This window comes from Psittacula echo (assembly GCF_963264785.1).
Source record: "Psittacula echo genome assembly, chromosome: 5".
Classification (NCBI taxonomy): domain Eukaryota; kingdom Metazoa; phylum Chordata; class Aves; order Psittaciformes; family Psittacidae; genus Psittacula; species Psittacula echo.
Window position 1 is genome coordinate 10,572,004 of NC_137739.1, and position 25,594 is coordinate 10,597,597.

The 25,594-nt window shown below is 42.3% G+C and overlaps 2 protein-coding genes across 2 annotated transcripts; both read right to left on the reverse strand.

Moving 5' to 3' along the window:
- Positions 1–1,422: 1,422 nt before the first annotated feature.
- On the reverse strand, positions 1,423–8,175 carry NTAN1 (N-terminal asparagine amidase; the record flags this gene model as incomplete). Its single annotated transcript, XM_080618140.1, has 10 exons — positions 1,423–1,602; positions 1,781–1,894; positions 2,366–2,463; positions 3,016–3,069; positions 3,831–3,884; positions 5,148–5,221; positions 6,355–6,532; positions 6,862–6,927; positions 7,017–7,119; positions 7,909–8,175. The coding sequence occupies 10 exons, from the start codon at positions 8,173–8,175 to the stop codon at positions 1,423–1,425; spliced, it is 1,188 nt and encodes a 395-aa protein (XP_080474266.1).
- RRN3 (RRN3 homolog, RNA polymerase I transcription factor) lies at positions 6,230–24,674 on the reverse strand (the record flags this gene model as incomplete). The annotated part of the gene is made up of 19 exons (XM_080619391.1): positions 6,230–6,270; positions 6,862–6,927; positions 10,551–10,726; positions 11,377–11,464; positions 12,542–12,694; positions 13,079–13,187; positions 13,718–13,902; positions 14,706–14,836; positions 15,851–15,981; positions 16,914–17,049; positions 17,504–17,599; positions 18,225–18,323; positions 19,993–20,062; positions 21,588–21,651; positions 22,161–22,220; positions 22,690–22,819; positions 22,908–22,997; positions 24,036–24,092; positions 24,582–24,674. 17 exons carry the CDS (start codon positions 24,672–24,674, stop codon positions 10,568–10,570), a joined length of 1,851 nt encoding a protein of 616 aa, XP_080475517.1. The 3' UTR covers positions 6,230–6,270; positions 6,862–6,927; positions 10,551–10,567.
- Between the last annotated feature and the right edge of the window lie 920 nt (positions 24,675–25,594).

Here is a 25,594-nt window from a genome sequence, read left to right on the forward strand (position 1 = left end):
GGGAGGCATAGAGCAGGACGTTGCCACCAGCCACCTCCTCCAGCTTGGCCTGAGGTAAGTGGAGACTCTGTTAACGAGTTTTAAGCCTTTTAGAAAGAACTAGTGCCTCTGCATGCTGAAACCTCGCTTCTGCCCCAGAAAGAATCACAAACACACCATTATTTTCCTTTTGCACGGCCTTTGTAAACCAAATACTATTGAATGCATTTCTGTAGTGTAACGAGTTCTTCCTGTTGTGTATTTTTAAAGATAGTTGTAGTAAAGCTTGAAAACCCAATACATTTGTGATGGTTTCAACACTTATTTTTTGAATAACAGCAACTTACCTATGGTAGGAATTGTACAGAATCAAATTCTATAGGTTACTTACACTACAGAGCACAACTTCATAGTGTCTGGACTACTTAATGCACAAGCAAAGCTTTGGATATATCTAAAGTTAAGCTGTACAGCTTCCCTCCCCGGCCTGCCCCCCCCTCCCCAAATTACCTTAATCTCTTTGCTGCAAACTGTCAGAGCCTCATGTGGAAGGAGACCTTTGTAAAAGCTTCCTTTCCCCAAGGAATCTGATTCTGAGGAAAACCACCCCATCCCAGTAGAACTGGGTACAAGGACTGTACTTTGCCTTGCTGGTGTTTTGAGTGGGTGTTTCTCTTCCCCCCGGCAGGTACATGCACACCATGATGGCTGTAGCAGTAGCAGGACTGTCTTTGATTGATAATCAGTGAAATCTGGGGGTGTTGCATTGTTCTGTCTGATCTGGCACTGGGTGCCATGAACAAGGTTGATTTTGCTGTTGGGGTTATTTATGTAAATCAGCATGCAGTTTCTCTGAAGTGCAAACACAATTAAGTTGCCTGGTCTTCCTCATGGGTTTCTTTGGTGCAATGAAGTACGTTAATAATTTGTTGGGGATAAAGTTATCCCCACCAAGATTAATTTTTAATGTTTTTATATTTGGAAGTGTTAAACCAGTAGTTTTGTTGGAATAAGCTTCATTCTTTCGATACTATCTGAATGTTTCAATAAAGATTCTTCAAATTATTATTCTTGCATCAAGTTACTGCTGAGGCCAGTTTCCTACAGATCAGTGTTGTGTGCTGCTTGCCATCACTTAGGGTGGAAAATCATCATCTGCAGTACTTACCAGTGTAACAACAGACCTCTTTCCATTCTCAGCACTGCTATCTCTCTACCTTGAAATACTGCATTGGAGCAACAGAACATAAACCAAGGCCAGTTCTTTCTCCAAAGCAGCACTGTCTCTTACGTAAGTAACGCAGAATAAGCAAGTTCCTTCTGGCAAAATACTTTATTTTGAAAAGTGCAAGACACTGGTGTTGGTGACCAGCAGTTCTGCAACACAGGGCTCTGCTGGCACAACTGTGCTTTCCTAAAGCAGTTGCAGTGTTTGGTTCCAGGTTAGATCTTGTCAGAACAAACCTGTTCCCATAACCCTTCTTCGTTTTTTTTGTAGATGCGAGGTTTCCTGTCAGGAAACAGGGAGCGAGATGGAAAGGGGTGTTCTTTTAGAAATGTTAGTGTAGATCTAATGTGGGAGACAAAGTGGGGCGGCTCAGCCAGGGGCGATGTGGAAAGATTCTGTAAGACAAGACGGGAGCGAGAGCTGCTTGATATTGAGCACAAAGTTCTCCGTTATTCTGCCTTTTAATAAGACAGTATCCCCCTTCCCAGCAACACAGTGGGACAAGTTTTGATAGACCCTACCCCCCTCTCCGCTCAGCTAGAAGAGGGGAAAAAACAAGACAGTGTCAGGTACCTGTAAAATCTGTTCATCATCTTGTTGCAACCAGAAATCCACGTGTGGGAACGGCCTCCAGAAATAAGGCCCGATGTGCAGTTGTTCCATCTTTGCATCGTAGATGTTCGTCAGCTGTAACAACACAGGAAGCTTGAGTTAGACAAAGGCCTACACGCCAGCAAGAGCCAACGTGTGCACTTCATCTTGAGGGCCTTAATCTGCAGCTTCTGTCTTGGATGCTGCACGCACCAGCTCAGCCCCACTCCATCCTGCTGCACCAGGATTAACTGGTTCTTCTGCGAAACACCACACAGAACTCTAGCAACAAACCCTCAGCGGCAGGAGCAGGATGGGATTACGCCTGTGGCCTGAATCTCTTTATGTAAGTTACCCGCTGGGCATCATGACACACGGGAGCTATACTGCACAAGGCAAACCCTTGCTCAAGTGGTTTGGTCCTTTCCCTCTGCCCTTCCATCCTTCTCCTTTAGTGGCAGAACACCACTAAACCGGTTTTTTTCCTCAATTTTTTTTGACATTTCACTGCCCCAACTGGTCTCCCAGCAAAAACACCCTTTTCCCCTCCCTGTTATTTTTACTCACCGTTGCTCCTGTTAATACGTGGGCTGAACGCAAATCCTCATCTGGCCCTTTTTCTGGGAAGGTTGCAGGGAAAATCTCTGCTGTTTTGACATTCACAGCTGGTAGGAAATAAGAATTTAAACACAGGAACAATTAATTCTTAACAGAACTTGTTTAAAATGGCCATGTCCCCAACACAGCTGCGTAGCTGGAACTTTAGAACCCACCAAATACTATTCAGTATTTCTCAGTGCCACAGGCCCCTGACCCTACAAGAGCTTATTGCTACTTTCTTTACACTGGCAGCATTTCACTGTTCCAGAAGGACATTTTCAGAGATACTGAAACTAATCAGAAAAAGCACAGAATGAACAATGAAAAGAAGGCGGACTTCCAACCCCAAAGGCAGTGCAGTAGCTTCATACTGACAAAATCCTAAGTACAGTTAAATGAAGTAAAATCTGCTTGTACACGTGCACAGCCACTTCCACATGTGCACCCAGCTCCCTGGGCACCAGAAGAAAACTTTTACCTGTACCTACCCCTCCCACAGCAGCACTTAACTTTTAGAACAGGCTTTTACCCAGTCATCAGCAGCCGTCCATTTACTATTGGAATGTGAAAAGCAATCCAGTTACACAAACATAAAACTGAATTTTAATTTAACTCACCTATCCCATAAATGATTGGAAAGTGAATATCCTCTTCTTCTCTGTCATTTAGCTCTGTAAGAAAAAGCCCAGCTGTCAGACTCACTGGGCTTTGGATTTTTTTTTTCTAAGCAGCATTCATTTAGTTGTGTGTTATCAAAGAACACTGATAAACACTGAGAACATGATGTTGCCAAAAGAACCATGGAAAAGGTGGTTCAGGTCAGCACTACCATGCTTGAGACCCGGAGAAGAACTTATCTCTAAACAGCATGGCCAGTTCCAGCCGAGAGCTGCTCCACTTCCTTCACAGGGAATTTACAAGGAGAAACCCACAGTGCAAAACTGCCACGATGCCAAGTTTCAAAGCAGTACATCACCGACAGTGCTGAGCTGCAATGGTCATAAACATGGGACCTGAACGCAACAGGAAGATAAGAACTTCTTCCTTCACATGACATTGCACGCTATGAACTGACTGGATGAGTTTATGAATCCATATGGACCTCCAAGAAGGAAATAAGAGGTCCATAAGTGTCATTCTCAGCTGCCCCTTAAGACACCCACCAATGCACAGCCCCTTTCAACAGGACAAAGGTGGTAAAATAAACAGGTAATAAACACGGGCACTTGGTAAGCAAAGAACTTTTGCTGCATCATCTATCTGACATCACCACACACACCACCAGCAATAAGACTTGAAATTATAAGTCGCCATGGAGAACTCGTGCTGCTCTTTCTTACAGGACAGATGAAAAAGCCATGTGTAGAAAGACCCCTGCACTTCTATTTCAGTGCCAAAAGACACTTCAAAACCCACAGAACCATTTTCTTACCTGTTACACAGAAAGTCACTAGATGAACATCATCTGGCTGGAGATCAAATGCTCCTACAGCAACAATGACAGCAGCAATGGGTAAGACTGACTGGAGGCAAAGCAGGTGCTGTACATAGATGAGGGGCATTGCCAGTGCTTCGCACTGCGGGATGGTGGCAGATCCCTAATGCCCTGGCCCTAGATAAGGCAACAGAGAGCATCTGGCAGACTTGCTGCAAACTATGAAATTAAAGCCACAGCTACTAAGTGTAACAGTATTTAGAGAGAGCAGCCACTTGTAATGGCAAGAACATGCTAGAAGTGTTGTGCCACCTCCTCCTTTTACTGACACTGGTTTAGCTCTGGCATCACAGCAGCTCTGCTTTAGTTCACTAGTCATTTAACAGCTTATATTTAAATGTATTTGCCTCACATGTTACATATATAGTGAGCAAACCCAGTCTTTCATTAGCTATGAATTAATTTTGCTTTTCATCACCCCACACACTAGGAAAAAGTAACAAACAACTCTCTTTCAAAGCTGTAACAGCAATACAGCGTTATTGTTTCAAATTGCATGAAAATCATTAGGTTGAAAGAAATACATTAATCAAAATACTTCATTCTTTACAGAACCCTCGCACGCCATGTAACACAGGTACCAGAAATCAATGGTGCAATGGCCATGGGGGTGCTTCCCAGGGCTTTTCCCAGTTTGGTTTTCCTTGTTTATCCCCTTGGCCACCTCCCTCCACTCCCGACATCTGCCCCAGCCTGGCCAAGGCCCCTCCATGCTCGGGAAGTGCTCAGCACAGGCCAGAGCATCTCCAGGGAAGCTGGAGGTGCTTTACTTTTCCCATTTGTTTGTAAAGCACCAGAGTGACTTCTCTGGACTAGAGGTTTTATAAACAGACACATCACCTTTCAGCAGACAATTCCAAACAATAAACTGAATTTTCCCTCATCACATTAATGAATGGTAACTGATGAAGTCACTATGTGTATAGATAGTGACAACACATGAGTGAGATCATGCAGCGTATTGGCCGCAGATCTGGGGTCAAGCCCAGCTGAATCGACCCCAGTTCTAGAGGCCAGAATATAAGCCAGGAAGAAATGGCAAGTTTAGAGCATCCACCCCACACACCAGCCACAGGCGAGGCTCCAAGTCCATCCCCTCTCCACACCAGGTTCTCAGGTGAAGAAAACACCCTTCAAAATAAACCCAGGTCTCTTTCCATTCAATGAGGGGGCTCAGATTACAAACAAGCTTTACCCAAATCCAATCAGAACTGGTTTTTTTTGCACATGAGAGTGGAAAAAATGTGAACTTACTAAGAAGCTGATTAGTAAGTTTTTGTGATAACTGCCTATCATCATTGAAACCTCCAACTAGGTGCACTTCCAGCCTAACAGAGATGGAATAACAGGAAACAGCAATTAAAAAGACATCCCAAATTGAACAGCTTTACAAATTAATCCCCCGCCCAAACTGCAAAGCAATCATCAGAGAAGCCTTCCTGGTTACAGTCCCATGCACCAAGCTGGTCTGCGTTCCAGAGCATGTTACAGTAACTCACACTCGACACTTCAGGGATCATCCAGGCAACAGCACAGATCAAGAGGCATTACATACATGCAATCCTCTCCAGCCCCGAGGTATCTCCCATGGTCAGCACCTCTGGTTTGGACTGAACATGGTAACCAACTTCCAGTTCCCAAGAAAGGGTTCGTTAAACAGAAAGAGTTTTGCTCCTGTGACCTCCTCACAACTACTCTGGACCATGCAGCAGGGTTTGCTCTGAGCAGCGTCTGTGTAAAGACAAGTCCTGAAAAATCATGAGGTTTTCTGAGACCACGTTTTCTGAGCAAACTGATTCTTAGAAAACTACAGGGACAAATCCCTTCCCATCCAGAAAGGACCTGGTTTGCTAAATTCTATTTCAGAGTTTTTTTGCCCCCCACTGTCCTGTCCACCCCATTTGTATTTATTTCTTTTTTAAATTCCCACATGCATTTACAAGACCATCAGTCTGGAAGGAAAAATATAAAACTAAAAGCAGCTCTTTGGAAAATTTCACATATCTAAAATCAAAGTTAACTGGGAAACAGTAAACACAAAACCTCACAACAACATTTTACATAGACACTACTCGGGACAGAAACCGCTGCTAAAAATACCCTCAAAATCACCAGTTAGGAAATCGCTTTCACTTTACACATGGCTCCCAATCAAGAGCTATTTCCTGCACAACTGCTGTGTCTGAACCCCATATGATCACATAAAAACTCCCCACCTGCAGTAACCTTTGTGAAAACCAGTGCACAAGAAGTAAGAGCAGAGCTGACCTTCCACATCCCGCGGTGTCAGAGAAAGATTTTACTGAACTCATGATGAGCGACACCTCAGCTTCTGTGTCTGACCCGTCACAGTGTGTCAAGCAGGTGGCTCCACTGCCTGAGGAAGACAAGAGATGACATCAGCATCACTGCTGGAGGCTGTTATGTTACCATAATTTAGATCAGCAGCAGTTTACACTACTGTAGTAGTGCAAGAGCTACATCCACCACCACACTGCTACCTCGCAGCACAGCGGCCTCCAGCAGAAGACATGGGCTGACTGACTGAGGCAATAAGCTCTCTGTGTGCCCCACCACAAACCCACCAAAGCTCACATGAAGCGCATAAGTGCCCTCTGGACCAGGACCTGGGCACGGCTCTGAAGTCAGAAACCCAGGCACATCACCAGGATCCTTCCACAAGTTCTGCCTCTGTTGTTATCAAACCCTGCACAGCCACCAGTCTGCAACTGCCCCTGGCCATGGGAGCAGATCAAGTTTAGGATCCACTCAATGAGCAACCAGAACATGGAACCTCTGACAGCAAACAGGCCAATTCTTCAAACAAGTTATTCAGTCACCAAGTGACTTTTTGAGATTCAAGTTTATATAAAGGCAATTGTAGCTTATTTTATTAATGTAGCACAAACCAATGCTAATTCATTACTTCAGGGATACAGGTTTTATTCTCAACATCCTTTAAAAGTACCTGTGTGTCGGAGCACAACTATATGGCAGGTAGTTGCATCATCTGATCCAAGAATGGAAACTGAACCTATTTTAAAGGAGAGAAACATCATAAGAGCTGCGCTCTCACAGTCACTGCTGCAATAGAAATAAAAAAACCTTTATGTTCCTACACACCATCTTTAGGGGTCGTCACTGCAAACTCTCTCTGCTGGACATAGAGAAGACCTTTGGGTTCCACAATTTGTGCAGGCTGACTTCTCAGAAGTTTTGCCTTTTCCTAAAGATAAATGATAACAGAGACTACAGTGGCTGAACTCTCAGGTGTATCCATTACTTGACAGAAACATCACCTCTGAAAAGCAAAGGGATCCGGGTCAGAGAGAAACATACTTATTTTGTGTTACGGAGTACTCTGCATTTTGAGAATCTTTTGCCTCCCTGCCACTGATCCAGTTAATTGTTAAATCCCATCATTCCATAGACACACAAAGCCCTTTTCCTTGCTTTAAGATGGTAAAATGGCAGCACAAGAAAAAGTGAGAGGCCTTGGCAAAGATGCATCAGACAGTACCGGAACTGAGCTTGGAAGCTTGATCAGGAAACTTTTGAACTTGAAGTTTCCGTCTTCTACTGCCACAACCCAGTGTATTTATTTAGTACTCGGTCAAAACATCGATTCAGTAGCTTAGTGCAGGGAAGCCCAAATGCCTGGGCTGTGACTACAGCAGTGCTGTGACAGGGCAGGGAGTGCGTTTCCATCCCGGGGCTCAGAAAACACCTCACAATTTTATCACATTTCCACTGGTTTTCTGCAAAAACTCATTTTCTACGGAGACATCTTTGGACCAGAGACATCCTCCCCACCAGCTCTGCTCACCAGTTCCTGGCTCACCGACAGGATTACAACGCTAATGTACTGGAAGGGAGGTTAATGCCTTCCGCAGTCTTTTACCTTGATGTTTGTCATTTCGCACAGAAAGGGACAGCCCGAGGGAGCCGAGGCACCCGCAGCCCGCGGGGCCGCGCTGGCACAGCCCGCCCGCCGCGACCCGCCTCAGGCCGGTACCGCGGCTTCACTCGTCCCGGTCACCCCGTGCCCTCCGCGGCCAACGCGCGGGGAACGCGGCGGTGCCCGATACCTCAGCGCGGACTCCTCAGCCCGGGTCCACCCCCCTCCAACACCCGTCTCGCCCGGCTGAGGGGGCAGCTCTGCTCCCGCGCCCCGCCGCTCGCCCCCGCGCCGCAGCCTCACCTCGAGGTGCGGGTAGGCGCGGATCATCTCCCCCGTGGGCCGCGCCAGGTCGACCCGCTGCCCGTTAACCAGCAGCGGCATGGCCGGCAGAGCACGGGCCCGGAGGCGGCTCCGCGTTTCCTCCCGAGGGCCGCGCCGGGCCGGGCGTCACCGCGCGGGGCGCTGGGAAACGGCGGCGGGGAGCGGCGGCACCGCCCGCGGAGCGCTCGGGGACAGGGGCTGGGGCCTCTACGGCCTCGCAGCGGCCGCCGCCTGAGGCGGGCTCAGAGGCGCCGGCAGGAAACGAGTCCGGACATGTCACAGCCCCAGAGCTTCCACCGGGTAGCGAGGCAGAACCCCCGCCCCCCGCGGCTGCGGGATTATCCCAAACCGGTTCCATGGCATGGCTTTGGGAACAGCCGCAGTTACCCGTTAACCCACGCCGTTATCCTCACCCAGCAGCCACAAACCCGAATTTTCAGACAACCCCGCAGCTGCCAGGTTTTCCTTCAAGAAACGAGTCTTTTCCCCCAGCTGTTCAATGGCAAGCTATCGCGGCGGCAGCGGTTAACGCACGCTGCAGAGAAGGGGACAGCTAGGACCGCCACCAACGGCCGCACAACCCCAGGACTGCCAGCTCTGCCTCGCCCATCCCTCATTGACAAAGGTAACCAGTTACAGCAGACACTCGCTTTGAAAGATACACCGTATTTCTCAGGTAAGGCAAGATTTCACACGGCAATCAGCGCTCCTGAGTACAGCTGGTATTCACTGAACAAAGTCTCTTTAACAGAATGCCAGCCCACCTGTCTGCGATTACACTAAACCAGTGATCTGTCACAGAAGAGGCTACAGAAACACTGTGCAGCTCCCAACTGAACCTTTGTTTGAAGCAAGCCCCTTTGGTACACAAATATTAGGTGTACAAAAATATCTGCATCTCCAGCACAGACCATTCAACACCTGCACATGCTTTGTTATACCTCATGTCGCTTACATCCTTCTTTTTCCACTATTGAGATGTGAAGTTTCTGAATCCCACTCCTGGTATTACAACTTGGGGAGTTTCACACAGCCTCATTTCATAATAAGTGGCTGACCAAGTTGCTAAAGATGTAACAGTGAAAGAAGAGAAGGCAGCAGTTGTCAAAGTATGTTTTCCTTGCTGCTGAGCTGGGAAAGGCTCTTCCATGCCAGGAGAGAATGCAATTACGTGAGATGGAAATCTATTGTTCATTGCTCAGGACTGACAGTAAAGAGAACTCAACTGAAAAATAAAAACCACCTCTATTTATCCAGCAATGAATGGATCCACCAATGCATTTTGCAGTATCATCCCCAGAACTCATTTTGCAGCCTGCCAGAACAAACATCCTCACTTTGAGAAGCAAAGCACACACACAGATCCTTAGTTACACAGGGATGTGTTTTTTCAAAGCTGTAAGAACTGCAGTTTACATCAATCTTCCATAGCTCTGAATAAAAATGCTGTCTTCAAGGCCTCCAGATTCAGATTCTGAAGAAGGGCAATTAGAGTTCAGTGCCAAATGCAGAACATTTTCAACTAAATGTTACACAAATAATACTTCGTTTTTTCCTCACTCATTATATTCTTACTCAGAAAGCCAACAACCATCAAAAGACAAGGAACCTCTGCAGAGAAACTCTACACTGACAATGTGGACAACACAAGGACACAGGTGACACCATCACTTCCTTTCTACAAGGGAAGGTTTCTTTTTTTATATTTTCAGCATTCACATAAAAACTTCAATCCTGGAAATAAATACCAGTCTCCAAGTGCTTCATAAGCACCCCAAGAAAACTATCTACAAATCATACATTCAGCTACTCCACCATTTTCAACACTTCCAGCAATCATCACTTTCACAAGTCTGAACTTCAATAGCTGGGAAAGCTGTGTGTCAGTTACAGATTATTATTATTCATCTGAATACATTGTCCACTACCAAGTGCCTTTACCAAATACTGTTCTGCAGATCAGAAAAGCTTATGAGAAATGTGCAAAAGAATCACTGTCAGGCTTGATCCATGGCTCCCCTGTCATGGGATCATACCATTACTCTGAAATCAGCTCAAAAACAGTCAGAAGAGTAGTTTGAATACTGACAACGGAATTCTGGTCCCCACACAGATCAGTAGGAATACAGACCAGTTATTCGCCCTGATATACAAAACCTCACAGAGAAACATTAGTAAACCAAGTTTTTTTAAGTCAGGAAAACTATAAAAAAACTCTTCAGTCATAAAAGCCATTTCAATGTGAAATTTGTAAAATATCACCCTATTTATTCTCTAAGCTTTTCTAGCAATATATGACTTTATCATAACATATCTATAGAAATATGATTAAGAAACAATAATTTTTCTTAAATGTAGTTATTTAAGCATTTGACAGTTTGGAAAATTGAACTAAAGTGTCTTTACAGAGCAACACATTGCACACAATTTTCAACCTTTTCACTTCTCCATGTCATTGAGGGTATGGCACATAACAGTCTGGAGGGGAGCCAATGCTGCTCAGAGGGCTCCGGGTATTTGACTCGTAAGAATTTGGAGCAATTCCAACCACGCCATCATTTTGAGGGGTTTCTCCTTTCAAAAAGTCATCATCTTCATCTTCGGAAGTACCCTGAATAAATTGAGAAGGATCAGTGAGAGCAGAAAGATACTCCAAGTCTTGATTAAGATTTTATGTAAATAATGACTGCTGAGACCAAAAAGGTTATTTCTAAAATGTTGTAATAATCAAATCTGCTAATCAAAATATAAAGTCACCAGTAAACAAAGCTACAACACCATCAAGTATTTTTACATGTGATTACAGGAAGGAAAGGTAAACACACCAGTTGAAGGGCTCAATAGGACAGACATTCTCCAAGAAGGTCAAGAGACTATATAGGAGCCTCAGGAGGGCATAATTCAGGATTTGGGTTGTGCTACAATTGTCGTGACTAGTTGGAATGGTAAGAGAATTAGAGGTACTCTCACCATGAAATATGGGAACTAAATCATATCTAAAAGTGGATTTCCCAGTGACATCAGCATGTCCATATGCTGAATGTTCATAAGCATTCACAGTGCTCCTGTGCTGCCAAACTCTTCTGCAGAAGAGGGGAAAGTGCTAGCAAAGCAAGGATATATCAATCCTTAAAACTTCCTCATTTCATAGTTTCCTCCTAAACGTTTAGTGTTCTCATATCTACTAAAAATTAATCCTACTATAGAAGCAGCTGACAGATTTGGCAAAAGCTGAACTGCATTTTGATCAGAGAAGATTACCTTTTTAATGGGTTTCTTTAGGTTCTCAAGATCTTCAGCACTCAGCTCTTCCCAAAACTGATAAAAAGGCTCAATGGTCTTCTTTGATCTAAGAAAGGAAATAAAAATCCAGTAAGTAACTTATTCAGGAGAAGTCATATGTATTTCATTTTAATAATACAATATAAAAACCTTGACATTTTGACAGCTCTCTGTAGTGTTTTACAAGCTATTCAATTAATCCCTATATAATCCCATATTAATCCCATGAATAACTCAATTTTGCTGACAAGTATAAATTACAATTGTTTGTTGAGGAGTTCTGATACAGTCAGGTCTCCTAATCCTTAGCTGGGTATTTTTCACAGCTACACTATGCTTGCAAGTAAGCATAAATTTATTCCAATTTTTTTTGAAACAACATTAGTAGTTATTAATATTATCATGCAATTGTGTAAGTAAATATATAATTGACAATTTTATGTAGTTTAATATTCTGTATTAATATAATTAGTAATCTTTATTTATACACCTAAGAAAGGTCTCCCTTCCATGGCCATAGATTTTCTTTGTTGTCCTTTAATACTAAAAAGTAGTTAAAGCATCACAGTGCCAGATGTTTTGAAAAGCTGCAAATAATCCAGCACTCATTAAAAAAGCAAGATATATTAAATGGGGCTTTGAGCAACCCAGTGTAGTGGAAGGTGTCCCTGCCCATTGCAGTGGCCCTAGAACTAGATGAACTCTGGGGTCCCTTCTGACACAAACCATTCTAGGAGTCTATGAAATCTTGAATCAAAAAGCAAATGAACTCAAGGTGCAAAAAAACCAAAGCAAAATAAAACAAGAAAGAAAATGACACAAAACCACCACAGCTCCAACAAAATATGTATTATGCTAACATGGTATTTTAGAGACTGCTTAAAACAAGATAAAACAAACGAAAAGTCATCAAACAAGTTAGCTAGACCTTCCAGGAAACTGGGTCCTGTTCCTTCTTCATCATACGTTACAGTGGGGATAAATTTCAATTTAAACCTTTGACAATTTCTGATTAAAATATGCTACATGAAAGGTACTAAAGATCAGGGAAGAAAGTGAACTGTAGAAACACTGACAGTTTCTTACAGTTTTAGTTCATTATTTTCTTCAAGGCAGAAACAAGTTGTTTATTTTTCAACTATACCTTTTGAGTATGTAGGGATCAAAGGGGAAGAAACTGTCGAGTGGGTTGGTGCATGTCTGCACAAGGTCACCCCCACTGCCACTCCGTACAACTGGTAAGAACTGCCGATTGTTCCTCTCAATAATTGTGTAGCAGAACACCAACTGGTATTTCCTTTAAAAAGGTAATAAAGAGAAGATAAGCATTTCAGAATTTCAGATATTATTAAAGCACAAAGTTATTTTTTAGCATACATTGTGTCTATCTTCGATTTTCCAACTGCTATAGGGTAAGTACACTCTACACTCCTATAAACTTCACTCCAAGTAGAATCATACCAGCTCCAACACAAAACAGTCAGTCTCATAGTACTGTGGGATTTCATTAAAACTGAACCAGAACCAAACTTATCCCATCTAGAATATGTCGGTGTTACACAAGCCGTCTTAGATAATACTGTGCCTAACAAAACCCATGTTCTAAGTACTGTGCTGGTTTCAGATACACACACACACAAGCATCTGCATCAAGCTGAAACTGAAATAAATGAGGAGATACCTGGTAATGGCAGCAAACAAGTTCACAACAGAGGGTATACAAATCTTCAGGGGGTTTAGCTGACACATGACAATACGCTCAAAATTTAAACTCTGCAGATAGGACAGACCTTGAAAACAAGAACAATCGACAAGTTTAGGTTATGTATCATACAAACTGAACTTAATTTCTAAGAATTTCAAGTCTGACCAGCCTGCACTCTGCACACCACTTCCGACCCTCTTACAGTAATACACTCTCTAGCCCACAGCTTCTTCAGCAGAGAAGCTTCTCTAAGTAACGGTAATCTGCCACAGCCAAGGGTTACCGTGGCAGACACCAAACTTACACACCCAGAGGCACAGAGTCATCAAACCAGATTGTTAACTGAAGCACACACAAGTTTTATGAAGCTGGAATTCAAACATGTCCAGTAAGTGGAGCCAGATATCAATGTTGAAGGGTTACTGGCATTGTTTTCAATACTGGAGAAAAAAAGATTATTAAGCTTGGTAGCCCAAGAAGCATACAAGCCACCTCATTTATTTAGAGCACAACATAAACTTGCCATCACATACTTGACAAATTGACCATTATGAAACACACCACCAGCAAAATTTGCAAATGAATCCCAATACTATTCAAACCTTATATACTCACCTTTCCTTAAGTTTCCATCCAAAAGTTGCTTATGACGGAAAATAAGCGTATAGAACACCGCCTGACATGTGGAATAAAATGGCCCATGCAGAGCTACATCACAGTAAACATTAGCTCCTTTATCCTGATTATCGATGTACTTATGTATCCAGTTCACCAGAAGATCCAGGCATGCTTTTACTGTACTATATGGAGAGAAAAAGGTGTAAAAATAGCACATGAAATGTTAAACAAGTATTCAAGGATCTCAGTGGTTATAAAAACATCAGAAAGAAAATCAATGAGTAAAAAGGGAGATTCTGTTATGAGCTTTCACCTTTATCTCAGCATAAAATGAATCAATGTATCAGCACTCAAAACCCAATCAGTGAAAGCACAAGATGTCAGAAGAGATGAATCCATAAATGCATCTTGCATGTGAAATGCACAGTAAACAATCAGAATCCTGGGCTACAGTAATACAGAGACATGTCTTCAACAAGTAATTCCAGTATCAAATAAGTTCAACATCAAAGTCACTGAGCGTGCCCTGAACAGCATAAAAGCTCAGAATGCGTACATACAAAAGAAGACATTTTCACCCATCTGATTGATGAAATCAAGAACACTTGATTTCCCTGTCTCAGAGTCTACATAAAATGCCTGAGTATTAAAAATACGTGCTTCTGAATATCACACATATGAGTATCCATGACTCTGCCTGGAGTCACTATCATGTATCCACACTCAGCATTTCTTGGTAAGTGAAGCCTTAAACAGCAAGTCATGAATCCCAGCAATCTTTACTCTGCATTATGTAAATGCAAAACTGTCCTCGAAACTTCAAGACAATGCTAAAATAGTACTGTAGAAAGGACAAACAAGACTACTGACTGGCAAAGCAGTGGGAGAGAAGACCAACACCATGTGTGCATTCTGTGAATTCCGTACTTAACCTCAGCAATCATTGTAAATTGTTTGGTTTTGCTCGTATCTGGAAACAACTTACACAACTGGAATAAATTTAGCTCTTGCCAAGAAGCTGCCAATATAACTCCCAGCAGTCTGCCTGATCACTGAGGCATTGTTTGGATCATGCAGTTTTTTCCAAAGATGGTCTAGAAATGCTTCAGCCAACCCCTGGAAGGAAAATACAGAGAAGTTGTGAGTTGTTATGCTGATGACGCTGTTTAAGTAATAGATTCCTAACACTCAATTCCTGTAATTTCCATAACCAAACCATTACCAAAAAATCTACCTGTAACTGTGGTGAATAACTATTCCTACACATGATGGAAGAGCACTCTGTTCTGTGTCTTTTTCTATACTTAGTTGTAAAAAGTAAATGGAGCCAGAAGCCTCTGAAAAAGTCAGGAACAGAGCCATAAAAAGTGTGCTACACTTGTGTTGTTCTTGTTATAAAAACAATTATGGTAAGAAGGTAAACATGAAGCGGCTGTTCACTGTCTCTTGTAACAGATGTCAGGGACATCCATTGAAAATAGCAGGAAGACAAATTTAGAGAAACAAGAATGATTCTTCCCCTTAAATCGTTACATTGAAGAACTTTTTGCCAGAGAGTTCATGATGCCAAAAATTCACATCAGTACAAAACTCATATTACAAGTTATTTCCTCCTCAAATTTCTCCATCATGGACTGTTACCATGAAAGAACATCACTGACTCAGGAAGTTACCAGCTGGTGCTGGAGGCTGAGAGGGTACTCTAGCAAAGCATCATAACATGCTTCCCCATTCTGATATTCTTTTTAACACATCCGCTATTCACCACTAACAGACAGTATCTTTAAGACAGTTTGGGAATGCTGAAGAAACTTGCTGGCTGGAGTGTTCTGTCTTGGGTTCAAGAGTCAAACTGTTTCCTGTAAAAGAGGTCTATTAATCAGGTCCCTTCGCACTAGCTTTGATTCCATCTGGTTGCAGTTTATGAACAACATTGGAAAAGCAAACACAAAATAAAACTTGAAGAAAGGAGTAACAGAAGAAGAAGACAAAGATACTAATGAATCCTGATGCACTATCTTCAGACTAGAATTACAGCAGAAAGCAACTTTTTTTTTTTTGGTAAAGAAAGCCAAAAAAGGATGCAGAAATGACAGAAGACACTGCAGTTTAAAAACAGCTTCTACTCACCAATTTGAAGCTACAGAGGTAAAACATGAAATATTGTACATGACATGAAGCATGGGTTGGTAAAATAAGCTTGTCAAAAACAGAAACTAGATCACGATACAAATCCTTTGTGTTGCTGATATCCAGCTTGCCTACACAACAAAAAAAGAAAACAGACCAAAATGAGCCATTTCAGGCTTTCTTTTTTTTTCCTGCCAATGCAAATGTAGCATTTACAGCTTCCTAAACTACCAAGAAATATGTAAGAGAACTGTCAAGCTGCCTTCTAGGTTTATCAGACATCTAAAAGATATTTATAGCAAGACCTACCAAGAGTTCAGTTCTACTGCTTTCTACATTGGTGTATACAGAGAATATCTCTGCGTGTATGCTCATGCACACAAGTATAAAACTGGCAGACATGCAAAGTTTGCAATAACGTGTTAACTCAGAAAAGCCAGAAGAAAACACTAAGAAATGAGACTATCTGACTCTTATGAAGAAGATACAGCAAAATGGTTTCTAAATATATAAATCTAAGAAATTCAAACCCTTAATTTATCTTAGTTTAAGACATTTCTTTCAGGTTTTTTCCTATAACACAAAGCCTAGTTGTAGCAATTCCAATTGAGTGACTTGGCTACTTGTTTTCATCTATTTCCAGTCCTTGTGACATTGAAAGGATCCATAACTCTAATACTCAAAGCAACACAGTACATAAAATTATAAAACACTGTGGTTAATCAGAAAGTATTTCTAATCCCCTAAGTTTTGTAGCACAATGAAAAAAACAAAACTCTCTTTACCCTTACACCCCGTAATGCCACAGCTTGAATTCAGTGTCAAATTTGCGTAATCAGTGTCTCCCACCAAAGACTAAGTCTTTAAAGTCATAAAAGTACTTTTGCATTCTCTGTCAATAACACTAGGCAGAGGCAGGAATGCAGACTACACCGTGCTGACAGTGAATTATGCCACTAAAGGGTGAGGACTATCTTGCAGCAACAGAAAGCAAGAACTCCACTTAGGTTTTTCTTACTTGTCAGCACAACAACAAATTTGGTTATAGCTCAAGTGTTCTTACCATTCACGTGGCAAACATCTTTAATATAGGAAAACAAGATGGTCATCAAAATATCAAGGCGCTCTGCAAGCGGATGGGCCATTCTCTCACTACTGGAAGAAACAACTTTGTTTCCTTTTCTTTCTTCATCTTCTTCCTGGCAGATGAAATGGCAGTCATGCAGCTTTATACACACATCATAAAGACAGCAACTACAGGAAAAGTGAAACTAAATTTCTCTTTCAGCGATATGTGAAGCTGTGTATTTTTTGAAAAGAAAGCAGCATCTAATTACACAGCTTAGTGTAAGGAAATCTTTGTAAACTAATCCAACTACTATGAATTCCTTAATTAGCTTTATGTACAGCTGCTTGTGTTTTTACATAAAGGAACTGATTCACTGCATATATGCTGGGAATGTACATTAACAAAGTCAACACCTGAAGGACACATTAATCATTTATCAGCTGTTCAGGTTTCAAGAGCTATGCGCAGTGCAGGAACAACAAAGCAGTAACGTATTCCTAGACCATCTTAGTTCACAGCCACATCAAAAGTGAAAATGCTACTACAAAAAAACCACCAACTTATAATAAAACAAAATAGCCAACCATGTCAAAAAGACCCTCCTCTGTAGATTTCTCCTCATTATCAGAGTTATTAGCATTTTCTTCAGCGTCTTCAATATCTTGCTGTGGAGTACTAACCTACAGTTGCAAACAAGAAATTAATTTTTGTAAGACCATGACAATAATATGAAGCATTTTGATTATTTATGTAAGAAATGACAACACAAGTGAATTTCTAGACTACATTTTGTCCTTGACTAAATAAACATTTTAAAAGGGAATTATATGTATGCAGTACACAAGCACATACTCTAAACTGCCTGGAACTTTACCTCCAGAATACAAGCTCCCTCTAGACTGTTACACGCGGAGGTTCTCCAAAATAAAAAGCTTTAATCATTTACCATTCTACCCATCCTGTCTTTTTTAAAGCTGTAAATACTTTTACTTCAAAGGGATGATAGAACCTGTAAACCACACAGAGAGAAACACATTCTCTGCACTTCGGCACTTATCGCTATGAAAGAGTTACTTTGACTCTGGCAGAGAGATTCCATGCAGGGTATAACAGTATACATCATACAGTTACCCTCATATATAGGAACATTTAAGACTGGGAATGAAGCATAAATGTGAGCGTTCTTATGATCATGAGCACTACTGCAAGATTGTTTTTGTCAAGCTAAACACTGGAACAGATTTAATTTCCTACTGTGTCCTTTAACACCAAGCTTCCTTAAAAGAGGATACAGAACAAACTTACATCCAACTTTAACAGCTTTTCAATAATAAGCTCCAGAATTTGAAGCCTCAGAGTTGGAAGGTACACCGTAACTCGGAGCAGGTTATGAACATAACATTCCTGTAACACAAAATAATTGATATCTATAATAACATTAACAGAAAGTCTAATTTTTGCCAAGGATATTTAGAAAACAAGTGTCCTAATTTGTTATCTAGAGAGCCAGAAACAGGTTTAAGCAGACTGTATTCAATCTAGAACAAGTTAATATATAAGCCAAACATCAACTTTAAATTGTTAAGCTGTATTATCATTAACTTCTTAATCTACTATTTCCATGCAATTTTTTTTCACCTACTCTAGACAGAATGAGTATAAACATTCTGTAAGAAAAGTTATTCATTTCCATAGGAGATTATGTCTATATTTCCTCTAGGAAAATAAAAACAAAAAGCATATTCCTCACTACACCCAGAACCAGCTCCAGTACAACTGTTTAAAATGAGACTGAATACATCTTTTATTTCATGTTATTATAATATACCAACAACAATTCTAAATTCCACAGGTAAGTCTCATCAGAGTCATTCTGATTCCAACTCAAACAGGTTTACAGACAAGTTCTGTGAGTATGCATGTGCCCACTCACACATACATACAAAAGACAACGTTGCAACTTTCATATAGCAAAACTGTCAACTCAGTACATAAAATTAGGTAAACTGAAAGTAGGTAAAGTAAAATTAGGTATTGAAGTACACCATAGTCTCTTTGTGAATAGGCATTATAACAGAACCTTTAATTACATGAACACATATGATTTTTCCACAGGCCATCTGGCTCGCTCAGTACCTAAAATGGATAGAGCTAGTTTAATGAGAACGTGTAAATCGGAAATATTTAACAATGCACGGACCATGTTTTTATTACACTTCATTCAAACCTTACCCTGAAAACAGTTATGAATTTCTTCACAACTTGCTTCTCACTGAGCTGCTAAATACATAAATAATCAATTTTCTCCTAACACCATGTAGAAGCTCATTCTCCGCCCCCCATATTTTACAGACGGGGAACTGATGTCCAGTTATTTGGATTTTGAACAAACAAATAAACAAAACTCAAAAAATAGCAAGGTATACAAAGAACTTCGGGAGTTATTCAAGCACTTGAGTGCAAAACACAGCTCCAACTGAACTTGGCTGGTGGAGCAGGGCTCTGCCTTTCCGTAAAATAAAGTGCCAACACATCAAGTTGGAACAAGGAAATATGAAGATCAAACAAGAGCTGTAACCTGTCAAGTTTTCAGCTTGGTTTTCACCACACATAAGCACTACACCAAAGATGTAATAAAACAACACCCTGTACTACTGGCAACTTAGATTTAACCCATAATGTTCATTGCTTTCTGTCTGCTTATCAAATCCCCTGTTCTTCTGATAAATAACTTTGCAGTTTTGACAACAAATGAGACAGGTATCCTACCGTCTCCTCACTCTACAACCCTGAGATTCATCGCCAAAGAAGTCCATCTTGTGCATTGATTAAGAAAGCAATCCTGTCGAAAAGATATGCAGTTATGTCATTAAAGACTAGCATAATGCTTATGCACAAGGAACTTACGTATGTTTGGACAACCTTATACTAAACAGACTCACCCAGATATATATATATACAGACAAAAAATAACAACACAATCTGCATTAGACATCACTAAATCAGTTGTCATGCTATAAAGTATACATTAAAACCAAATGAATCAATAAATTAAAATATTCACAGCTCTTACCAGAGTTCTTTCTGATTTATTAAAGAAAGGAAAGTTTTCCACAAGTATTGGCATGAGAAACTGTGGTGTCCTGCAATTTAAAAAACAAGCAAGAAGCACTAGGTTATTGCCACAAGAGCAAATATTTAAGCTGCAGCACTCTGAAGACAGACTGGAATAAAATGAAGTTACTGTGAAGTAAGATGAAGTAACTGTATAAAATCTGGTTTTTGCAAGGATCATCAAACAGGTAGTAAGTGGCAAACCTTCACTGTGGACTTCTTAGAGCTACTTCAAATGCATTGCTATGAACACAACTTCCCTACTTCCGATTTCCATTAACAGGATTTTCAGCTGCTAACACATATGGAAATTTCAGAATCATAGAATAGTTAGGGTTGGAAAGGACCTTAAGATCATCTAGTTCCAACCCCCTGCCATGGGCAGGGACACCTCACACTAAACCATGCCACCCAAGGCCTCATCCAACCTGGCCTTGACCACCACCAGGAATGGAGCATTCACAACCCCCCTGGGCAACCCATTCCAGTGCCTCACCACCCTTACAGTAAAGAATTTCTTCCTTATATCCAATCTAAACTTCCCCTGTTTAAGTTTGAACCCGTTACCCCTTGTCCTGTCACTACAGTCCCTGATGAATAGTCCATCCCCAGAATCCTTGTAGGCCCCCTTCAGATACTGGAAGGCTGTTTCCATGCAGCCTTCTCTTCTCCAGGCTGAACAGCCCCAACTTTCTCAGCCTATCTTCATACGGGAGGCGCTCCAGTCCCCTGATCATCCTCATGGCCCTCCTCTGGACTTGTTCCAACAGTTCCATGTCCTTTTTATGTTGAGGACACCAGAACTGCACACAATACTCCAAGTGAGGTCTCACAAGAGCAGTGTAGAGGGGCAGGATCACCTCCTTCAACCTGCTGGTCACGCTTCTCTTGATGCAGCCCAGGATACGGTTGGCCTTCTGGGCTACGAGCATACACTGCCGGCTCATGCTCATTTTCTCATCAGCCAACACCCCCAAGTCCTTCTCTGCAGGGCTGCTCTGAATCTCTTCTCTGCCCAACCTGTAGCTGTGCCTGGGATTGCTCCGACCCAGGTGTAGGACCTTGCACTTGGCATGGTTAAACTTCACCAGGTTGGCATCAGTCCACCTCACAAGTGTGTCGAGGTCCCTCTGGATGGCATCCCTTCCCTCCAGCGTTATCAACCGAACCACACAGCTTGGTGTCATTGGCAAACTTGCTGAGGGTGCACTCAATCCCACTGTCCATGTCACCGATAAAGATGCTGAACAAGACCGGTCCCAACACCGATCCCTGAGGGACATCACTCGTTACCAATCTCCAGCCGGACATCGAGCCATTGACCACAACTCTTTGCGTGTGGCCATCCAGCCAGTTCTTTATCCACCGAGTAGTCCACACAACAATTTTGTAACATTGGATACAGCATTCTATCAATTAGTGACTATTAGGAAAAATCATGCAATGAAACTGTTATACTTCCAATTAAGAGAAAATAAACCAACTAATTCATCAGTTCACAAGCTTTAAATCTGCAAGGAAAGGGCATACAAAACCATGGGACTATATACTTACGAAGGAACATATCTTGCAACAGTTTGCAACGCTCTATGGCATGTATTAAAGTTTTCAGAAAGGTCTAGAGAAAGAAAAAAAGTGCTGTTATGCATTTGGTTACAGAAAACTGAATCAGAAAACAGCAAAAACTGTTCATATCAATTAACCGTTAATTGATATGAATCAATTTATTAATCAATATCGATTTTATCTCAGCCAACCCAGGTAGACAACCACAAAAAGACCCAAGAATCCCTCAAACTACCTAGTTTTATTGAGGTAAATAAAATGGAAAACAACTCCTAAATTTTCTTTGACTTTGAAACAATCTAGGACTAGGAATGTTCTCTTGTGCATTCAATCTTATTCCTACAGATACTGCATCAACAAGAATATTCTGAAAGTAAAAGGAGTGTGTCACACACCCTTGATTCGAGTACAAGAAAGTCTCTGACTTGGAAATTTAAAGACTTAATGTCTTACACTAATTCGCCTAAATTAATTTTGCAAAATAGGAGCAACATGTGTTGTATAATTCTTTAGTAAAGGTATTACAGCAGCATATATAAGCTATGCTTTTTTTATACTCACTTTCATCATCATCATCAGAATCTGAAATATCCACATCATCTTCTCTGATGGTTATCCGAGCTAGCAAAAAGTGACATAATTATATCAAAATTATACAAATATTACAGGCAACAGTTTCAATGTCAAATCAATCACACTGAACAACAGTCTTCATTAGGACTAAAACATTACAATTATCCACACCACTTTCTAAAATAAGCAGAAGCTCATAGAAAAGACTGTTTTGTTCACAGAACGAGAAGGTTCTTCAGAACATCAGACACGATCCTCACTGCAGCTTTTGTTCTTTAGCAGTAACAACATTATACAGTTCATCCCATTCCAAGACATCTCCATAAATGGGGTCTGTATTAGCAACTAGAGTATGTCCTCTAACATCTAGATTCAGAAAACTGCATATCACAGCAATCAAAACATGTTAAGAAAACCAACCCAGTAATTAATTGTCATGCATTGTATTTATACAGAATTTATCTAGGGAAGGCATTTTGATATGCAAACAAAGAAGATTAAGGGAAAAGTAACTTACGGGGGACAAACTGCGATACAATCATCCGGAGGCATGGCCGAAGATGGACAGTTTGTGCTGACACCAGATTGCCAAGAAAACCCAGATATTCCTCCACTACCTCTCGGCTTCTTCTCAACCATGGCAGCTTCTGAAAGTGAGCAAAGACCAAGATGTCAAAGAGAGATGTTCTGAGTACTAAACTATTTTATCTTCCCATATAAAAAACAGATACTTACCAGCAAAACGTTGACCAGTTGTTCACGCTCTTTGGTCAAATATATAACAGACGCTCGAAATTCATGCAGCCAATTAATGATCTGGGCATCCTTAAAATAAGCGGGGGAAAAAGATAAATAGTATTACCTTTACTAGAAAATAACAAAATCTATAAAAGTCAAAGACTGTAAATAGAATTTTTTTTCAAATGAACATGCAAGGAATGTCTTTAAGTTTGCGTCCTCACCAATGAAATTTCTTGAATGCGAGAATAAATGGATACAAATTCCTATACCAACAGCCTGCCTGGAAGACTGAAGTTACAGACCAAGCAAGCCATGCAAACCTCACTCATATAGAACACCACTGTAAGAAACAGCATCCAGTCCTAATTTTCATTTCTTCTTGTGCTAGTTTAAGCAGGAGGGACATTCAAGTCTTGAAATAAGAGATACTGAAACAGTAGCAAATCAACACAGAAATTTTACACTGAGTTTGCCTGTACACTCCAAAAGGCCTGCTAAATACAAAGTATCTTACTAAATGTCCTCTTCAAAGAGAAAAGAAGCTCCATACCTATTATGCTTTCTCTAGTACTCTTCTCACAGCTATGTGGTTTAATTAAGAGGGGACACACACACAAAGCAAAAGGAAAAGCAAATGTAGTTGCTGCTTACAGCTACCCATAAGAGCCATGAAACAATACTTCTGGGTATAAATACTAAATGCATACATATTTCACTACCTAATTAAAAAAGCTCCCTGTGAGAACAGGAAAATGTAAAAATTCAGGCTGTGTGAGTCAGAAACCTTGGTTTGATCTGCAGAAGTACCTGCAGAAATAAGCGTCAATGACCTAAAAAGATGGTATCTGAACAAAGACCCTGTCACAACACAGAAAGTTTATCACTCTAGAGCAAAGGGTCAGTAAGCATGAGACACCAGTTATCAACACCCTATAAGATACATATGTGCATAAACAGATTTTTTTTCTTTTTTTTTCTTTTTTTTCTGACAGCTTCCGCAAAGCAAAAAGCTGTTAAATGCAGCTAAATGTTTAAAGCAAAGGACCCAGGTAAGCACCAGAACAACCTGCCTGATGACTATACAACTTCAAAACATCAGACCCCTTACTCCAGACTTCTCACCTTGATGTCTGGATCTGACAGCTGATGCTTCAACAACTCAAAATCCATGGTCTCACCCTAGCAAGGGAAAGAAAAATAAGTAAATAACACTCGTATTTTTTGCAGAAAAAGAATACAAGTTGCACCATCTCTGAACAACTTCATGTGTCAAACAGTGACATGAAGGATACAAGTAAGCAAGAAACCTCAGAGAAGGCTGAAGCAGCAGTTACAGAGTGCTGTCCCTGCAAGACAGCTGAGGCCACTGGGTCGTTTTTAGCTGTTCCCTTGCAGACACAGACGCTATCCCTCTGTACCCTTTGGCGTGAGCCAACTCCACATCAGCCCAGGACGCCACTCAGCTGACTCACAGGGGAACCTTTTCACTCGCACAGCAGCACTGCCTGGCACAAGCCTCCCGCACCCACCCGCCCTCAGGTTTTTCCCCTAAGCCCTCAGACACGGTCTTGTGCAAGACGAAACGAGGCTTCACACGGCACTGCCGCACCGGCACCGCACGCGGGCGGCAGAGGCGGGCCCCGCGGCGCAGCGCAGAGCCAAACTCACCTTCTCGTACTTCATCAAGATATCCGTCAGCGTCCCCCCGAACCGCACCGTCTTCCTGGGCGGCGAGCTGATGAACTCATCCCCTCCCAGCATGGTCACGGCCCCCCGCCTGCGGAGAGGTGAAGGCGCGTGAGCACCCGCGGGCCTCACCCCGAGCACCCGACCGCCCTCAGGAGCCCGGCCCGCCCGGGGGCCACCGGCCGACACCCCCTCTTCTCCGCGGACGGGCAGGAGTCTCCCCCCGCTTCCCAAGCTGCGTCCCAGCCCCTCGAGGCCCCGCCGCATTCCCGCCTTACCTTGACCGCAGCGGCAGCGCACCCCGTTACCGGGGCAGGCGCCTCCGCGCGCCTCGCCCCTCGCGTGCCGCCCGCCCTTGCCACCACATGCCGCTCCCGGGCGGAGAGGGCGCGCTACCTGCCGGAAGCGGGGAGTACGCTTCCCTTCAAACCATAGAGATGAGCGGCTGGAAAGGCCATCGCTGTGCTGGCCGCGCGTCGGTGGTGCGGGAGGACCGAGGGGAGGGGAGCGGATAGCGGACAGCTCTACGGACAGCGCCGTTCCAGCTTTACCATTGATGGCTGGAGAACGGAAGCACGGAAAGCCCCGTACCTACAGGCGACGGGTACCGGTGGTCAACGCTGAGCAATGAGTGCGGGGCTCAAACGGGAAACTCCAGAGCGTGCAGGGAGACGCTAAACGTTTCCAACAGCGTACTCGAGATTGAAGAGCGCCGAGCATCTACTCCTGGGGGGACATCGGGTGTTTGCTGAACAGAGGCACAGGGATCAAGCGCGATCTCCGGGTGTTTCATCCCCTCCGTGCAGGCTGGGTCTGTGTCAAAGCACAACGCGGGCAGTTACAGCATTCGCTAAATGCTCTAAATAGTATGGGTTAATGGACTTTCACGTCTCTGAGCTAGTAACTGCTTTTCCTCCTAAAGCATTGTGTGCATACACACACACAATTACACTGCTGAGAAAATCCTCATCTGCGTTTATTTCAAAGGCCCCGTT